This window comes from Pimephales promelas, chromosome 10, assembly GCF_988280905.1.
Source record: "Pimephales promelas chromosome 10, fPimPro1.hap1.1, whole genome shotgun sequence".
Taxonomy (NCBI): domain Eukaryota; kingdom Metazoa; phylum Chordata; class Actinopteri; order Cypriniformes; family Leuciscidae; genus Pimephales; species Pimephales promelas.
Window position 1 is genome coordinate 11,875,747 of NC_142778.1, and position 20,879 is coordinate 11,896,625.

Genomic DNA, 20,879 nt, shown 5'->3' on the forward strand with positions numbered 1-20,879 from the left:
TCCATTCTAGCTCCTATATTATTCTCTGTTTATCTGTTACCACTGGGTTCTATTTTCTCTAAACACAGAGTGTCATTTCATTTATATGCCGATGACACCCAACTATATTTTCCATTTAAGCAAAACAACTCAAGTTCTTTAGAAGTCCTTCTTGCCTGTCTCCAGGAAGTGAAGCTATGGCTTACACAAAATTGTTTAGCTCTTAATGAAAAAAAAAACTGAAGTAATATTGTTTGGATCAAATGATCGCTACGACTCTGGTACTTTAGATCTTGAGTTAAATCCTCATGTTACTTTATCAGCAAAAAATCTAGGTTTCCTGTTCGATTCAGGCCTTAAATTTGACCAACAAATTAACTCTGTGGTTAAATCTGGTTTCTTTCACTTACGACATCTCGTAAAAGTAAAATCTCTTCTCTCTTCTAAGAATTTCGAAATAGTCATTCATGCATTTGTCACCTCACAACTAGAATATTGTAATTCACTCTATTTTGGAGCTAACCAATCTTCAATTGGGCACCTTCAATTAGCACAAAATGCTGCTGACTGGTAGTCGAAAGTTCTATCACATTACGCCAATCCTAACCTCGCTAAATTGGCTACCAGTCAGAAAGAAAATAGATTTCAAAACTTTAATTTTTGTTTTTAAATCATTACACGGCCTAGAACCGGGGTACCTATCAGACCTATTACACTACCACAACCCATCTAGGTCACTCAGATCTAGTAAGCTTGGTTTGCTCCCTGTACGTCGATTGAGACTGAAACATCTAAAGTGACCGAGCCTTTGAAATACCAGGCCCCAGATGATGTAATTCCCTACCATTATCAATTAGAATAGAGTCATCACTTGCCACCTTCAAATCAAAACTTAAATGGGGGGTTGACTGCTTTTTTCTTTGCATGACTGTGTTTATGGGGTGCAATATAACATGTCTTCGTGTTTTTTCTTTTTTAAAAAGTATTATTTTTCATAAACTTCACCTTTATTGTCAGCCGCGCTCTCCTCTGTCCTCGAACGACCGGTCGACTTCTTGATTCTATAAAACCACTCCCTCAGAAACAGGCAGTGGGCTCAGATTGGTTAGCTTGGGCTGGTGTGTTGTGATTGGCTAAACTGTCGCTCACGTTGTCCGGAAGGTTAACGCCCATTACCTTTAGTGGCGAAACGTGCCTGTGCTCTGGTCCAGATGTAAATAATAGTGTCGAACTGCAGTATCAGTTTGAGGCAGAATCAGACCGAGAAAGCCGCGATGAAGAGAGGCAACCAGAACGTCACCACACACGGCTCTTACTAAACGTTTCTGAATGATAATTTGATACATTTTTTAACTTCATACACGTTTGTTTTACACCAGGGGTTCTCAACTCCAGTCCTCGCGACCCACTGCTCTGCATATTGTGTATGTCTCCCTTACTTAACACACCTGATTCAGATCCTCAGCTCGTTAAGATAGACTCTACGGCTATCCTAACGAGCTGAGGATCTGAATCAGGTGTGTTAAATAAGGGAGACATACACAATATTGATACACAATAAACATATACAATAAGTTGAGAACCCCTGTTTTACACAACAGCATCTGACTGGCAACAATTGCAACTGACTGGCTACTAATGTTAAACACAAACAACATTGGCATTAGTTTACGTTCTTGACCAAATCGAAAATAACGTCATAAAGCATATATACATGAAAAATATGTTTAAAACATTAGTACTTATACAAAATTTAGGTCCATAATGTTTGTACGCATTTGTCGTAGACACAAAATAGCATAACTAGTAGCCTAGTGGCTATAAAGCCAGTACTGGCATTTGAAAAAAATTAAACACAAGGCTACGTCTGGAATTATACATGCAAATACATTTAAAATGATTAAGTCTTAGTCTACTTACAGGTTGTAACAACTGCTACCTCTTGTTTTAAATTTAGAACTGCTTCATGTTTTAGTAACAGTTTCTTGTTGAATCCGGCATTGAATTCTTGGAGATTCTGGAAGCTGTCTTCCGTAAAATGCGCAGCACAGAGAGCTAAATTACGATCGTCATTTTCAGGAACATAATCAAACATAAATTGTATCCATTGTTGACGAAGTACAGCGTCCGTGGGAAGCCGAACACAGAAGACCTGACAGCTGGGTGAACATAAGACACTCGACGAGCCACAGAAATATGCGCATGCACTTTTTTGCATATTCTGGAGGGAGGGGTTGATGCAAATGTGTGGGTTAAGGACGTCTAAAACCCAGCTGTAGTCCCAATCGAGTCATTTTTGTAGACAATATACTTCCTGATATTTAAAAGACAATATCTCTGCTTATACTAACCTTTCAGTGCTGCAACTTTGCAGATACTGTTCATGCACCAACTGCAACATTACACACTATTTAAAATGAAAAAAGTGAAATCGCAATCAACCCCCCTTTAAAAGACACTTTCTTAAAGGGATAGTTCACTTTGAAATTAATTTTTGATATGTTTTAGCTTACCTCAAGGGCATCCAAGATGTAGGTGTCTTTGTTTCCACAGTATTTTCAATTTTGACATTTTTCAGTCAAACCGTTGTTGTCTATGAGTCATACACTGGAGGCTATGGGGGTCCACCAAAAAGCATGCACAGAGAAGTCAAAATTAAACATGGTTTAATGACTCGTAAATGTACACATTGATGGCCTAAGACACGAAACGAGTGTTTTTTTGTGAGAAAACGAACAGTATTTATATCGTTTTTACCTCGTGTAATCACAGTGACGTCCAAGTGATCTGAATCAGTTGTGCAATGTCCAACTGAACCAGAACTGAATCAGGTCAATGTTACGCCGGAAGTGATCGCTTTCGTGTGACGTCACTCAATATTTACACAGAGATTTCGGAAGTTTTACCTTTCACTAAACATATTTAGATTTACCGAAATAGTCTTCCATTGCGGTTTCCAGTATATCTAAAAATGTTTAGTGAAAGGTAAAATTTCCGAAATCTCTGTATAAACAAAGAGTGACGTAGGCGCGCGCAAGCGATCACTTCCGGCGCATGTGCAGACCGAAGCGCCCGTGCCGTCAGATCATTTTGTCATGGCTATGATTATAAGAGGTAAAAACGATATAAATACTGTTCGTTTTCTCACACAAACCGCTCGCTTCGTGTCTTAGGCCATCAATGTGTACTTACATTTACAAGTCATTAAATCATGTTTAATTTTCACTTCTCTGTGCATGCTTTTGGTGGACCCCCATAGCCTCCAGTGTATGACTCATAGTAGGGGTGTGCGATATGACGATTTTTAATCGTGGACGATTAAAATGTCTCCACGATCTGCTTTTGAAGAAATATCGTAGTATCGTGTTACAGTGCATTCTATCAGTTCAGGTCTGGCGCCGTCTCAACTGTACAACGCGACGTAGCCTACACATGATCACACGTTAATGAATAGGTACGGGACACTGCAATTCACAAAAGTTCATTATTTGCATAAGCCTTGCCGGTTAAACTTTTAGGGCCGTTACATAGTCAACGCGAGCTACGCGAGAAAGCAACGCGAGTGATGCGCTTCCTTTCATAGTGTTAAAGCAGACGCAAGCGTCACGGGCGATGCGTAAAATGCAATACACCGGTCACGCAACAGGGGGTAGTAGATTTTTCACTGCAAACCTGAAAAAGCGGTGAAGCTCTTGAAGGCGTGCGTGGCTCTCCACAACTTTCTGGCATCCACTGAACGTGCCAGATACATGAGAGGTCCAGCCTGGAGAGTGGAGTGGAGGCAGCACGTTGTTGGGGACCAGAACATGGTCGACAGCAGCAGACCCTCCCGGAGAGCAGCACTTGTAAGGGAGCAGCTGGCGGATTACTTTTTATCAGATGCTGGCGTGTTTCCCCACCAATACAGTGTGCCACGATTGGGTAGCACTGACAAATAAATTGATAATAAATTGATTGATTTGAAGCATGAGTTTTTTTATTATTATTTAACACTTTACACATTTTAAACTTATTTGGTATTATGTGAAAACCATTACACATTTTTTATTATTTGGTATTATTTAAATTATGTAAAAACCATTACACATTTTAACTAATTTGGTATTTTAATTCATTAATTCATATCCATAAATCATTAATTCATATAACCAGGCTGGTAAATTTGTCACGGGCACTTTTCCAGTCCGTTTTCACCTGATTCTGTCTTTCCCATTGCGATTGCAACCTCTCTCCAGGCATTTTCCAACGCAATTTTATTTGAGTGTACTAATTGTGATGAACTGTCGTATAAATGCGGATGATATTAAATGCTGGTATAAGCTCGTATAATTATTCCTCCTCGCACGCCATTGTATTCAAACCTTCTTCTTCTGTTAACATGATATATTTGAATTAATGTACAATTCTTGCAATGTCGCCCCACCGATAACACATAGTATTGCGTGCATCAGTGCGTCGCGTATCAAAAACTAGGACGACACATTTGGCTACGCATCGACGTATAATGGCGGCCAAAGCGTAGCGATGCATAGCCATGCGGACGCGTATGCGTACCGATGCGTTGACTATGTAACGGCCATTAATTCACGCGCTGATGCGCTGTTCTAACGTGCGCTTTCCTGACTGCATAAATTACCCCCGACGCTCACAGTCTGTCAAACAGCGCCTGAATACTGGACTAAGTTATCTCTCGAGTCTTATTATGCGAATACTGTTAAATACACACAATGTTTACATAAACAGGCTATGTCTAAAGTGAAAGCAAACATTTGAGAGAATATCTGGTGTAATATGAGTCTATATTAAATGCATCGCGTGCTGGTCTAAAAGCAACAGGAATAAATAGTACTGCCGCTTGTCCTTAAAGGGATAGTTAAAAAAAAAAAATACGTCATTATTTACTTACTCTAATGTTGTTCCAAACCTGTATTAATTTCTTTCTTGTGCTGAACACAAAAGACCATTTTTTTTGAATGTGGGTAACCAAACAGTTGCTGGTCCCCATTAACTTCCAGGAGAGAACCTATAAAAAAAAAAAACTATAAGGGGACCAGCAACTGTTCGGCTACCCACATTATTCAAAATAACTTTTATTTTCAACAGAAGAAAGAAACTTATTCGGGTTTAAAACATCTTGAGAGAGTAAATTAAGACAATTTTCATTTTTGAGGGAACTATCCCTTTAGTGTTAATAAAACAAAACAAAAAAACACAAGGAGAAAATCACTCACTGACTGAGAACTTTAATAGTAGCTTTAATAAGAATCAATATTTTATACAGTGAAGTCTATGTAGTGTTTTAATTGTATATTTGTTCATTTAATAACTTTCTTCAATGCTACTGCTAAATACACCTACTGCATCTGAAAAAATAAAGCACTATTTATTTAATTTGAATATTAATTTGTGTAATGTTTATCTTGTCTTATTTTTTTAATAACAAAGAAAATAATGACAAAGATTTTTATCTTCGCCACTGGCCTAAATGTATGCCTTTCTTTTTTCTTTTGTTACCTAAGGCTTTGTTTTTAACATAGGGACATTAGTTTGGCTGTAATGAACAGCCACTTGCAAAATATTAAAACCAACTTGAAAAAGAATCGTGATAAAAAATCGTGATCGTGATTTTCCTAAAAAAATCGTGATATGATATTTTTTCCATATCGCCCACCCCTAACTCATAGACAACAACGGTTTGACTGAAAAATGTCAAAATTGAAAATACAGTGGAAACAAAGACACCTACATCTTGGACGCCCTTGAGGTAAGCTAAAACATATCAAAAATTAATTTCAAAGTGAACTATCCCTTTAATGCTGATTCTTAATCTACTTTCTTAATTTGTAACTGTATTGTATTCTATGTGTTATTTATTTTGTATGCCTGTATTTACACCAACTGCATTTGCAATTTTACTTTCTCTTTGTATTGATTATTTTGTCCTGTTCAGCACTTTGGTCAACCATGGGTTGTTTTTAAATGTGCTCTACAAATAAATAATAAATGAATGAATGGTACTTTTGTTCTATCTTGTCATTTGTTTGTCATTATTTAATTTGAGAAGCATTATTTTGCTTTGCTTCAGCTACGGTAAAGAGAAATTTACTCTTACATTGCATGTTTGTGGCTTTTGGAGGCTGGAACAATGAAGGGAGGCTGAGGGCGTATTTGTTTGGGGTAAATTTCAAATATTAACACAGTGTTTCTCTGAAATCACTTACTGCACTTTAAAGTGAAGGCCTGTTTGTTTCAGAGACTGTGAAGTCAACTATTTTTGAGTTTCTATATTACTTTTTCCATGTTTTGACCCTAAAACATTGCACACATGGCAACAGTTGTATCTCACTTTTGTTGCACAATCATCCCGTTAACATCTTCAAGTACTTAACGAGTAATAGCTGCATTTGTAAACTTTCAGAGGGGGGTGTACTCCTTTAGTACTATGTATTTTTTTTGGCAGATTGAAACCCAGGTCTCTACATAATTTCACTGTATAGAAACAATCAGCTTGAATATTATGCTAAACATCTCTTTTTGTGTTCAACAGAAACAACAACAAATAATGTTTGAGGAAAAAAAATAGAGTAATTGATGACAGAATACAATTTTCTGGGTGAAATAGGATTTTAATCAGTTTCAAAATAAACTGTACTCACGTGCTTGGCTCCCTGCACTTCCACTTGCTGTCATGGTGATCATAGATGAAGAGAACAGGTACAAAACACTCCATAGTGAATCTGCTGTTGTCCAACTAATGGTGAAAAACAATGTACAGTAGTTTTACTATCTGTATATTGGACATGGTTGTAATATGCAATAAGTAAAATTACCATAATCATTGCAGCCTCGCTGAAGTTTTCTGAGATCCTGGCAGCAACCTTCTCAGCAACCTGGTTTGGTCTGAAACGGTTGTAAAGACCACAGATGTAAACGATGAAACAAATGTTAAGGATAAAACAGATGTAAAGACAACATGTAAATCATGCAAAGGACATGAAGAAAACACACATTTTACCTGGCTTCCTTTAAACGCTCATTTGCTTGATAATAGCCAGCTATGACATACTTGTTCTCTTTGCACCATGTATCAATCTGAGGAAAGAAATACATTAGATCTTTTAAGTATTAAGTTAATCTGAATTAAACTAAGTGAAGGGACAGCCCTCTTGCCCTGCTAAAAAGATCAGTGGTTTAGGTTGACCTAGCTGGTGGGCCACCATAACTATGCTATTCCCCAGTAAAATTTCAAGGTTGGATCCAGGTATTTTGTCGACAAAGATGTGGGAGCCTCAGCATACCAACCCAACATACACTGGTGACAAGCTTCTTGAAGTGCTGAGAATGTGCACTTTTTAAAGGGGAAATGAAGCAGTGAATCAAGTTTACATGATTTACTAGATGGATTTCCAATATAATCAACAATTATATAAGAAACATTACAAATGTAAACATTTAGAAGAAAAAAAGAAAAAACTTTGTATCTTTCGCCGCCATTGTGCAGGTGACGTAACGGGGTTGGTTGGCTCAAGTTTAACAGGCTCTGGGCATTGAAAATCGCGACATCAAACTGTGTTTATACCAGTGTTTTGACAGCGAACGACTAATGTTAGGTACAGTCATTAGACAAAAAGACGACGTCTCATGTTATATGTTGACAAACTGCACATAGAAACATTGTTCGCGATGTCTGCCGTCAGATATTCCCGTCTCGTCAACAACATGTAAGTTACGTTGCTCTGTAGAACAGCCGGTGGTGGTTTGGGGCGAAGAGCGGGTTTGCAACGCTAACTTACCAGGTGTCAGTGTGGCTGTTGTACTGCGATGCCCTCCGTGTCGAGATGGGTCTGTCTGCGGACTTGTCCGTGTCAGAGTGAGTCCATCTGCTGTCAAGAGGTTGATCTTGAGCATGTATTGCGTGGTCAATTCTGCATCACTGGCGCGCACGTTTACCATGCTGTGCCGGGATGCTTTCCCTGAAGGATGTCAGAGCGGAGACACTTTTTCCTAGTATGTAGGCTGTAGCTACTAGCACTACCAGTGCGAAAATATGGACGTTTCATTTCCCCTTTACAAATACATGCTAACTTACATGTTGTTGACAAGACGGGAATATCTGACGGCAGACATCGCGAACAATGTTTCTATGTGCAGTTTGTCAACATATAACATGAGACGTCGTCTTTTTGTCGAATAACTGTACCTAACATTAGTCGTTCGCGGTCAAAACACTGGTGTAAACACAGTTTGATGTCGCGATTTTCAATGCCCAGAGCCTGTTAAACTTGAGCCAACCAACCCCGTTACGTCACCTGCACAATGGCGGCGCCCTGGCGGCGAAAGATACAAAGTTCTCTTTTTTTTCTTCTAAATGTTTACAGTTTTCATGTTTCTTATATAATTGTTGATTATATTGGAAATCCATCTTGTAAATCATGTAAACTTGATTCACTGCTTCATTTCCCCTTTAAAGCCTTGTTTCTACTTTCACCTGGCTCCACATCGCGAGCGTCCACTGACTGCACGTGCTCAGAAACAAATGAGGACATGCTTGCCATTGTACAATTCTTTTAAACGACGCAGTCCGGTCGGTTTGTCTAGTCCGGTTTGTCTATGGACAAAAGCGAAGCGAACTGCGCGAGAGAGACCGAGCGTCTCACTGCGCGCGACAGACCGATGCTGCGTCCCATTTCGTATACTATCCTATGAAGGTAAAATAAAAGAGTACATAAGATTGCAAGTATAAAATAAATTTGCATGCGCAAAGGAAGATTTGTAAAGGTGTAAATCGCCCTTCAAGTGTAAGAAAAAAATATTTGCAGCATTTAACTGTTATTATTCGTAAGTGTAATTCATGTATTTTGAAGCTGCAGCTTCATGCTAACACAAAATAAATAAGATCTGTATTCTTCAGACTTTCATTTTTCCGCGCTTACACTTTTGGCACGGTTTTTGCACAAATGCAGCCAAAAGTATTGCAAGCCTGTGAACAGCAATCTGCAAGCGAAAACAACAGAGGGAGGAACTGCAAAACAGATATATGGCGTATAATCAAACTTTGTGTAAAAAAATAAACTGTTGCAAATATCTGAATGACTTGTGTGCATGGGGCAAAAAGGTTTTCCGAAATAACCCAATCTGTACCGAAATAACCCGATCTCTACCTCTTTTACCTGCGCTTCCAGTATTGGCACGATTCTCTCAAACTGAGTTTCACAAGTGCAAAGAGGAGGCCAGGTCCACCATCATGTAGTCAATCAGATGAGCTTCTCACGGACAGTCATTTTACTCTGATCTGACTGGTGCAATAAACACGCCAGTCACCAGGGGCCCATTCTTCGTACATTGCTTAAAACATCCGAGATCAAATGAGACATCCAAAATAATATCATCGTGCTCATCATGATCCGGCTAATTGTGTTCTTCGAACACTCCTGCCGGTTATGATTAGTATAGCTGGATTGAGTCATCTGAGATAACTGCGCGTTGGTTTAAAAGGAGACATGTATCGATAGCAGAAACAGTGATCAGCAACGCTGCTATTAGCTGTTCAGCATGGCCAAAGAACACGCCCAGTTTTTCTCCCAAGCAGAGCAAGCGCTTTTAATGGAAGGTTATGCTGAATTTCAGTCTTTAATTAAAACGCCAGGGAACACCTCAAAGTATGCAAAAGCCAGCAGAGACTGCTGGCAAAAGTAGAAGACAAATTAAATGCGTTTGTGGTGGCCATGTTAGATGTTTTAATAACTTATTATTATTATTATTATTTTATTTTTATAATTTCATAATTACTTTTGTTCATTGTAATGTCCACGCTATAATAATGGACATGGTGAAATTGAAGTACAATTTAATTGATGGCTTTAATTGATTTATACTTGCCTATGCCTATTATTTCTGACAGTAGTCCACATGTACAGAAAGGCCTACAGAAGAGTCTGCACACAGCAGTGATACAGGGGTGGGCAGTGTAGAGACAACTTTTCCTTTTTATTTGTTGCATTAGGCATGTGTGACACAAACGACACAGGGTGAAATTCGTTCTCTAAATGAGTCTTCAACAGAAAATAAGGTATTTTGAAAAAACTAAAATCAGGGGGAGAAATAGAACTTGACTAAGAAAAAATTGCACTAAATAGAGTTGCTTCAAAATAAAATTCAAAAGATGACTGAATAACTGCTTTACAAAGAACTATTGAAATAAAAGTCTAAGCAAATAGAGTTTTGCAAATTTGTCTTGTCTTCAATTTTAGGCTTAATTAAACATTTTTTTTTCCTGATGTTGGCAATGTTGTGTAATATAGCACATGCAATGTCACAGGCCCTGTCAGGTGCAACCCTCAGGCTTTTCAGACCCTGAAATCTTCCCTTTAGTTGGCCAAAGCTCATTTCATTGTGTGCCCTTGTCCTAGAGCTGCATTGTAACTGGTCTGGGGTTTGGGTCAGGGAATGGGGTCATAAAACACCTGTCTCCATGCAGTATCCTGTTGTAATCACCTGTATAATGGAGAAATGCAGTTCTTAGCATAAGTGTATGTAATACTGTGAGTTTGATATTTGTAATTTTCCTAACCACGTTCAAATAATGTGCATAAATAGACAAGCTTTGACTTGCAGCAAATCTATTTCCTTACTGTGTAAACAAATAGAAGACGTGTAAAGTAAAGAGCTGAGTTCCATGAGAAAATTAGCAAATGCCAAAACACATTTGGGTTTTACTGAATGCAACCAAGTTCTTAAAAATCATGAAGTATAGGCGCCTCCTTTTAACCCATTAAAACGTGCATGATTCATGTAAAAAAAAATACAGACATCCTTCAGGTACTGTTGGATTGTTCTGACACGCTCTGGTTCCCATGACAACAACTTGTCACAGGAAGTGTTAACTCGTAATGTCACTTTTGTAAACAATCCAGCCTGGGTGGCTAAACTAACCTAGCCTAGCATCAAGCTAACGTAGACTAAGCTAAATTAACCTAGCACCAAGCTAACTTAGGCTAAGCTAACCTAGCCTAGCATCAAGCTAACTTAAGCTTCGCTAACCTAACCTAGCTCCCATCCCGTGTAGGCCAAGCTGAATAACCTCCACAGTTAGCAGTTAGGATCATTTACTTGAACCCTTAATCACCGCTTTTGTTCCCCAGTGCAAAGTATTCTAGAATACTTTCCTCAACACCAGTTAGGATTTCTAATTATTCACTTTCCGTGTTTACAATTCTTATTAGCTAAAGTTTACCTTCACTGGGTTAGTAATACTCCTTCCTAACCGTTGAAGACTTAACTTCGCAGATGCCATGTTAATTAAACTTAAGTTTAACTACATGTAAACTGCGTAACTAACTACAGAAGAATTCGTATAACCATAGGAATTTTCATCGGTATGTTGACTAAACCTTTGGACGGACACACACCATGTGGTTTTGAACACGCAACTGCTACAACCCACTATAGAGTGTTGATCAAAGCAAATCCAAAGTTTAGTCACTAATGTCACTGATTATTCTCGACTTCAGATCATTACCGTGTTTTGATCACTTATTTCCTTTTGCTTTCATTTTTAATTTTTATTTTTCCTCGTTAATTATTTCATTCCTTTGACCTTGATAATAATAGCAAGCAGCTATTCCCTTGTCTATTAGGTCATCTATATGATTTAATTTCCTCTCTTGTCCGAGTGTGGTTCCATTTCCCATAGGGCCCAGAAAGGAAACAGACACCCTTATTTGTTATTTTGGCTTAGTTTCAACCAGTGCACTCATTTTGTGACCCTGCAACACAAGTAAATTTCAACATTTTACTAGGGCACTACTAGAGTCATGAGGATCGATAATAAGCAGAATTTAAATAAGAAAGCTGTCCTTTTCCCCATTATGGTTCACTTCGTCGAGCCATAGTGAACCACCAGCTAAGTTCAGAGAAATAAGTTAGTCATAAGAACCACCTTACGTCATTTATTTCATCTCGGCTATGTCCTTTCCAGGAAATATTCTCGGAACCACACAAGGCTTAGCCCTAACATTCACAGCTAAGATAAGGACACAAGAGACACTTAGTTTAATGCTAAATACTTAACGAACCTATTAAGCAGTAGTTCTGAACTTTTAGGGCCATGCATTAGTCACTCACAACAAGGGTGCCAGCATGCCACAAAGCCCCTGCTTAACCGGACCTCAACCTTCCAAGGAACCACTGCCCCAAACCACGGCATGGCTCCAAAAGGATTTAACAAAGCTAACCAGAAAGGTCCTGACATTCACTCAGAACACTGCATCAAACCAAGACATGCAGACAAGACTTTCACTTGCAACTTGTCTAACCAACCTGACTGCATGAAACAGATTCTGCTTGATATGGATTACGTCCAGTCGTGAGGTGCACAGCTTCCTAGATCATCAAACAGAGACTGTCAAAATGGACTATCAGCTGTTGCAATAAGCTTTGAATGCTTAACTCCCTGATCCAGAATCAGACCAAGGGTTATCACCGCCGTGGACATCAAGCAAGACTGACTTCAAACTCCACCGACTTCGACAAGCCTACTTTGAAACGCAAACCACCAGGTATGGGAAGGATGCCAATTTCATAACTTTGTTCCTTCAAAACCTGCATCCCACAGTGAGTTATTCCGTAAGCACCCTGGCCTATCCCCGTAGCATGTCTACCAAGCTACGAGACTGGGCCCCACAAAGCTCACATCAAGCAAAGACTTTGTCCGAAAAGACTGTGTAAAAACCCTCAAACTAACCGGTCTCCGAGCACGACTCAGAGCTGCCTCTAGAGGGCACCCCACATCACAAACACTTTCACTGAGAGTTCAACCATTCCAGGCCAGCACAGGGCAACACAACAGTGATGGTGTTCATCTAACGCACCAGAGCAAGAGCTCTGAAACATTCTGGAAGCCAGCCGGCGACCCAGAATGAGACGCACCCCCATCACCACGAGACTCAAGCCCAACCAGCCCAGAGCGGTACCCCTCTCATCACACCACTGGTAAGCACAAGTCTGAGCACACATCAGACAACAACAGTGCAGCCACGTCACAGACGGCAGAAATCCTGAAGGTGCTGAAAGAGTTTCTGCACAAGATCTCACAAGAAGAACAAGCCAGACATCCTATGTCTCAGCGCAAGACCCAAACCAGACACCCAGAACACTGCTCGTCAGCATCAGACCACAGAGCTCACTGTCACATCACAAAGTGACAGCACCAAGCAGCTGCACAACCTGAGCATGACAGTCCGGTGTCCCACACAAGACCGGCCGTAACCGCTCGTCGATCACAACACAAGTTCAGACATCACGCTAATGTCAGCCCAACTCTTTGAAAGACTCAGTGCTAAAGCCAAGAGTCAAGAACGGACTCTCAAATCCCAAACATGTGAGCTGAATGTGCAATCCCACAGCCAAAACAACATCTGGCTCAAAACAGGTAGCTCCCATTCAGCCAACAATTGGTCCTATGAGCCTGATACAACCAGTGTACCAATCACGAATGATCACCTATCCACTTCTGATTGGCCAATATCTGTTAGATCGCTTTGAGCCCTAAATAGACTTTAAAGGTTCTCAAAGCGATCCTGGGTGTTGACGTTCGAATATTTTCAAACAAATCGGAGCTAGACCCTCCCTCCTCCGCATCTCATCTCCTCCCCCTCCCTTCCGTGCTTCCTGAAAAATCCAAAAACAGAGCAACCTGACGTCGGACTGTAAGCCCTTCTGCCGCCGGAGTTCTCGCCATCGTTCAAAAGCTTTGCTACCGATGTAAATTCAGAACTTCGCACGTTCTTTATCCGACTCCTTTTTAATTTGTTCCTCAGAACGACGTCTCTTTGGTCGTGTGTCGGTAATTTTTCAAACTTCCCTCTGATGCTTCGCTGCTCTCCTTCACACACACACCCTTCATGTGCACGCGCACTAACCCCCCAGACCCACCCTCAAATACTTCTTGCCAGTGATTGGCTGGAACACTGTTTGTTAGGTTTCGTGGTCCGGGTAAGACATGATTGTTTTTGTTGCCGTTTGTGGAGCCTGTGGTGTCTACAGAGACCACGTTTTTTTACAGTGTGTTTAGGGGGACAGGCAGCTAGCCGATAGTGAGGAGACGTTTGATGTATGTGACAAAAAATGTTTTGGCCCAGCATCGTTTAGAGCAGTCATTCCCAAAGTCGGGGTCCCGACCCACACGTGGGTCGCGGGAGATTTTGTCTGGGTCGCCAAGTCGAGCACTATTTTTCAGTGTGTTGTAGGCTACTCTCTAGATATGGGCTATTCAATTGGCGGCCCGCGGGCCAAGTGCGGCCCGCCAATCATCTCCATACGGCCGAGGGCACCCCAACCTCCCTCTCCTCCTATTTTCTGGTGGTGCCGCGTGGCTAAATTTGGTTAGATATGCGCGTGGACGCAGTGGCGCGTGCAGCTGGATGACTATACGCACGCACTGTGTGTGTACCATGAGCACTCCGACTGACCTGAGAGAAAAGTTTACAGTCCGAATATTTCAGCAGTTTTTATGTGTGTCCCGTATTTCTGTCGTTGAACCAGCGATAATAATCATTCGTTGGTTTGATTATTTCCTTTCCATGAATTGGCCATTGGCCAAACGCGCGTGCATAACGGTCTGAAACGATTCGGATTTGTTCACCTGAAGCGGTTTCTCGGTAAGTAACAACAAATAGAGAACAAAATAGCGCTGGTTTCAGTCGTTTCACTAGTTTACTTTGAACTAGGCAGCACGGCCCAGTGGATAACGGAACGCAAAGCTTAAAGGAGTTGCGTTTACTCCCGGTCCCGGACACTATTATTAAACAACGTTGCGCGACATCCTTTAAGAAGCGTCGGACACGTACTCCTCTCTCTTACAAACCACACATCACTCAATGATTTTAACTAGTTTTAAATCGGATGAAACAGTTTTAACATTCCCAACACTACTGATGAGAAAAATAGAAGAAACATGAATAAAGTTAGAAGACTAAATGCCCTAATCACCCCCCTTACAAACATTTACCATGTAATAGCCTGAATGTAATAATTTACCATGGTTTGGGCATAAATGTGGAATATTTATATTGAATGCTATGTTATAGTCATTTATATTGCCTTAGATTTATTAGGGGGGTAGAGGAATATGTATTTAATCGTGTGTGTAGTTTTTTTTTTTTTTGTGCCTGTTTAGGCATTTTTATGCAGTGGTAGTGAGCCATGCATGGTTACAAAGTCTCAGTGTCAGAATATTTTAATTTAAGCCTATAATAATTATTATAGTAAATTATGTACACTAGTGTTGTCAAAAAACTCGGTACTTCGGTACCAAGTCGGTACTAAAAAAAAAAAATGTTACGGTACCAGCTTTTCTAGGTACCGAATACCAGGTTCGTCCAGTTCTGTTCTAGACGCGATGTCTGAAACGTGCACAGTTGCGTCCTCTTTAACGCTGATATGGCTCTCTCTCTCTCTGAATCCACTTGTTGAAACGAAAGGAGGAAAGAGCCACATATGGAAATATTTTGGATTAGGCTAATAATGTCACGTTGCCATAAGAGGCCGATTACATGCAAATTCGCAATTTCAAATATAGGCGTGATTCAAGCGCGCTCCTAATAAAAACTCGTTGGCGTTGCATAGCAACGACAGACGCCGCGTGAGAGCAAGCGCTTTGGAAAGAATAAGCACGCGCAAAAATATAATTAAAAAACACGCGCGACATGTGAACGTCCTCTAAAGTGCTTTCGGGGTAGTTTTACGAGTACATGAGCACAGTAGTATCTACCCGACACCAGAGTACTATGGTATTAGTATTGTCATTTAATGTCAGTGCCAGTTCTAGGCGTATTCTTGCCTTTATAACTCAGCAGGTTTAAAAAGCCTTTTTAAAATTAAATATGAATTCAGTTTTAGATTAATAAAAGGACAGTCAAGTCAAATAAAACATGTTTTATGGTAATGCTACAAAGATACCATTCATAAACATTACTTGGTTATCAACGCATTGAGTGAACAATATATTTTTACAACATTAATTAATGTTTGAAAATGTTATTTATTACAAACACCTAATTGTTAATGTTTGTTCACTTAATTCATTGTGCATTAAATAAATAATGGATTAAAACTTTACAAACAACTTTAAAAATGTGTTAGTGTATAATATTGTTTATTTTAGGTCATTTTATCTAATCTTTTTCTAAAGTGTTTATAATACAAATGTACAGTTTCCATACTTGTAACCGTGATAAACACTTAAATATATGTAAATTTAAACTAAGCTTTGGTACCGAAATTGGTACCGAGAACCGTGAATTTTAACTGGTATCGGTACCGAATACTGAAATTTTGGTACCGTGACAACACTAATGTACACTGTAACTATGAGAATATGAAAACAATGAGATGCCCTTACAACTTTTCCTTTCTCATTTCACCTCTGCATATTGTCAACAACAGGTTAAACAAAAAAAGTGCTTTGTCAAATATCTGTATCTCTTTTAAATAGTTAACTGGAAGCTTAAAAAATGACCTTAAAAAATGGTCATACATATTTTGTTAATGCATAAATTCTCTTCGTGATATATGAACTATATGGGCCTAATGTTTTTTGGGTCACAAGGATTTATCGACTTTAAAATGTGGGTCGCCAGAAAAAAAGTTTGGGAAACACTGGCTTAGAGAACCTTTAAACAACTGAATGTCTGAGCTCAAGTTCAAGAACCCCTCCCCCTCCAGTCACACAGGTCACAAGAACCTGACTGGCAGGTCACAGAGTTCACAAGAACTCCCGTAGTCAGCCATGAAGGCACAGCCTCAGCACCAAATGGAGATGTGAACTTGCTACCCTGCACCTTTCAGGTTACCAAAGACTTTTCATACCCCTCCAACCGCCCAGGCCTGCCGTCGAACCCAACAACTGCAGCTCACCAAGCACATGCTACTGAACGGCCTGACCACCTGAGATTTATGCACCTCGTGACATCACTTTGCCATGAAAGGGGGACGCCAGTGTATGCCCAGTCACACACCATGTGGGCTGCACACCGCAGCTCCGCCCTGTGCAACATCAGGCAGCATATGGTCGACTGCCACGCAAGCAGAGCTAAATGGACACAAAAGCCGCTGCTGTCAGAACGCTGTCAAACGCCGGTATGTCCAGCTACAATAAAAACTGAAATCCCACAGCCAAAAGGTAACTCACAACACAGAGTGCCTCCTCACAGACAATCAAGAAATTGAAAGGAACTGTGGTAAATACGCAACACTCACAGCATTCTACTGAACCAGACAAGTGAATTCCATCGAGACAACGGTTTACTGTCTGCCAGAATGATTTTGCCCAAACTCAGCGAGTCTGCAGCCTTGCTCCAAGACCCGAGCTACCTTGCTGAGACCGAGCCTGAGTCAAATCCAATCCTTTGTGAAACCCACGATTTCACCCTGATTCCAGAACTGAAATTTTGAATGGTGAAAGGGAGGGCCTAGCCGAACTGAACTTGTTCCCTGCGACATAGCCCTCCTAGCCGTGTCTCAACTGCACACCAGCTGGTTCTGCGCTGGGTACCTCTACGCTAATCAACCACGTCCTAACACTTGACATTCACGCTACACAAGAGACTCAGGAAGAGGGTACCACACTGGAGGCTGTGTCGAACCTCATCAAGCTGAGCCCCAACCTCAGCCTAACCGCCACCTGCTACCTGACCCTCACGATTCACCTGCCATCCGTCCATTGCGATGGGTGTCGTCCGATGAAATTTATACAAGGACTTCATCTGACGAAAAGGGGGATGATGTAAGGACTTTTGCCAGGCGACTCAACCGTCCTCCCCCAGGACTCGAAACACACACACACACAAGCCCTTCCCTTCCCCCCACACACACGAGGAAAGCTTTTGATGCAAGACTTTATGGACATTGGAATGTTGCAGAATGTCTCTGAACAAAGAGAAGGACATTTCTGTTGTTTAAAGACATTTAACAAAATGTATTCTATGGTTTCTATGTATGTGTGTCTTCCCCCCATGTCACAGTGAAATAACTTCTTCTGGTCGCGGCAGAAATAGAAATTAGAAATACCTTCTTTATTCATTGTAAACATAAGTGTATATTCCTTTAATGTAACATAATGTTCTTTGGTGCCTCTTAGAATGCTTATGGAATGAAATATCTGAATATGCACAGAAATATAGAGTAAAGTGTATTTTTAGTATGTTTTACTACCATTGAAGATTCAAACTAGGGCTGGGCGATAAAACGATAACGATATCGCCATAGACACGTGATCGATATCAATAAAAAATGTGTTCGATATAATGTTTGATATTTTTTTCTTCGACGGAACAGTTAATGGTGTCCGTTTGATTGCGCCATTTCGTTGTCTCGTGCTGCTGGATTCCTCTTCAGTAACCGGCGATTGAAAAAAGAAAATGAATGCCCTTCATCTTCATGCCGTGCAGGCTAGAATTGCGAAACATTATTGGATAATTCGCTCTATTCGCATTTGATGTGAACACAGCATTATGAACAAACAGGCTGCGATGTCAAGATTGTAATCCTGGAGTCGGCTGGAGTATGTGTGTGTGCACGCGAGAGAGAGTAAGCACATGCGCGATCTAACTTTGTGTGTGTAAGAGAGAGATAGAGAGAGACATGCGACGCGAGTGCGATCAAACAGTGGAGACATAAAAACATACGCTGTCATTTTGTTAATTCAGGACATCATTCAGTCTGCAAAGTGTTTACTTATATTTGTGTAGCCCTATACTCGCAATAAAACACAACATTGTGCTTTTGTCACACTGTATTTCTTGTCAAACAGTAACCAACAACGGTCACACACGCACACACACTAATTTAAAAGAAAATTATATCCAACCCTTTTTTTAAAAAGTCTGTGTGTTCCATCTTTTGGACAGTCACAAAAATAGACTGAAAGTCATTATCAAACCGCATTGGTTTTCATTTCTTGTCCTCAAAACAGAGCACTAATCTGTTTATTTTTAAGTTACACATTAAAAAAATTAAATAAAATGTGTTGGTAGTATTTTTTTATACGGAAATCTATAATTCTGATGAGAATAACGGGTTAATTCAAATTAAGGAAAACAAATATATTGATCTGAAATATAGCGAATTAATCTTAAATTAATTCAGGTACAATTACAAAACATATCTCAAGGTCTTTTTATTAATTTAATAAACTAATTACATAAAACATAAACTGGTTCTATGTCTTTATTAATAAAACTTATTTAAAAAAGACAAGGCTTAAGACATTTATAAAAATGCCTTCTATATTTCTGTTTTGCTTTTCATTCCATTGCACTCAAGTTGTACCGAACCATGACTTCTGTGTACATTACGAGGCTGAATCCAGCTTCTTATTCGCAGCTTCTTATTGACGCTATCCGTTCCACCAATAAGAAGCTGCGAATAAGAAGCTGGATTCAGCCTCGTTTTTAATTATTTGAGTTTTCCATGGTTGTGTTGACATTTCTGTCTTGGGATTATAATCAGAGGAAGGTTAAGTGTAAAATAAAAATGTTTAATTGTAATAGATTTTTTCTCCTAGTCCTTATTTTAAATGGGTCATAAAAAAAATCAATAATTATCGATATCGACCGATATGAAACACTGATATCGTGATAAAGTTCAGCCATATCGCCCAGCCCTAATTTAAACTGTTAAACTTTAGCAACTCTCCTTGAACACACCCCCTTTCACGAGGAACAGGCTTTTGCACGAAAAGAGCCAAAAAAAAAGATTTCCCGCGTGCAACATCCACTCTCCGATAGGCCGAGCCACAGGAAGAGGTGGGGTGTCTTCAAGCAGTATAAATGTGAGACCCACCCTTTGGACTCCCTTCTTGGAGTCTCTTCCCTTCTTGCTCCGGACGCTCGCACCAGCACGTCCTCGCCTGCCTTCAACATGTAGTCCTCGTGTCAGTCCACGTGATCTGATCCTGGGTCTTTTCTTTACTTTCTAGTCTAAAGTTTGTTTCTGTATTTAACTTGTTTTACTTCCTCGAAGTGAAATGAACTGAGCCGAACTATTTCTTTGGTAAAGTTACCTCAAAGACGTCCAACCGCTGTTCAAAGACTCGCGCTGCATCATGTGACTCCCCACGGAACAAAGGAGCCACGCGCACGGGACAAACCATGCACGCGCCGGGACGGGCCATGCAAGAACGCTGCGCTCAACGTGACGCGCGCACGCAGGACAGCACCTCCAGTCAACACACGGCCCGAACGGGCCAAGCAAGGAGCCCGCGACTCACACAGACCAAATATGCTTTGCAAGTATATAGGGATTCACCGGAATGAAAATTCTTGGCCGAAACCAAAAACTAGGGTTGGGTACCGAAACTCGGTGCCAATGGGGAACCGGTTCTGAAGTAAACGGTAGTAACGAGACCGAATTAGAATGAACATTTCGGTGCCTGAATTCGATGCCTGAGTCTGTGGCATGAGGCGCACACACGCAGTCTCTCGCTGTCTCCCTCTCCGTCGTGCGCACACTATACGGTTTATTGAAGCACTGTCTGATCTGTCTTGCACGCGCGCTCTTGCTTGCCCGCTCTAGATTCCGGGAGATTTGAACTAATTTGCGATCATCCGGGAGCCGTAATCAATATGCGAGAGACTCCCCGAACGTCTGCTGATAGCGAGGAGATTAAACACGTGAAATGTTTGGCTGCATTTTACATGTAAAATTACGCGTCAGAATAACGATTGTCTATGGATATAGAAGAATCACCATTCATGCCGCGTTGACGCTTGCGCCGTCATATTAGCGCGCGCATAATCTGCTCCTCAGAGTTCTCTGCCGAAAAAGGATGCTTGTCGGCAGCGCGAGATATTTGGCAGCGAACGCAGCATCTCGTTCTCTACGTATTCAGAGAACATGGGTTA

General features: G+C 40.6%; 1 protein-coding gene across 1 annotated transcript in view; it reads right to left on the bottom strand.

The window, feature by feature from the left end:
* The window catches only part of emc8 (ER membrane protein complex subunit 8), a 52,520-nt gene that overhangs the window by 7,180 nt on the left and 24,461 nt on the right, over positions 1–20,879 (bottom strand). Inside the window, exons 2-4 of the mRNA XM_039681811.2 lie at positions 6,995–7,071; positions 6,810–6,879; positions 6,636–6,730 (exon numbers count right to left, since the gene is read on the bottom strand). Coding sequence (XP_039537745.1) covers positions 6,636–6,730; positions 6,810–6,879; positions 6,995–7,071 — 242 coding nt within the window. The remainder of the gene's footprint in view (positions 1–6,635; positions 6,731–6,809; positions 6,880–6,994; positions 7,072–20,879) is intronic.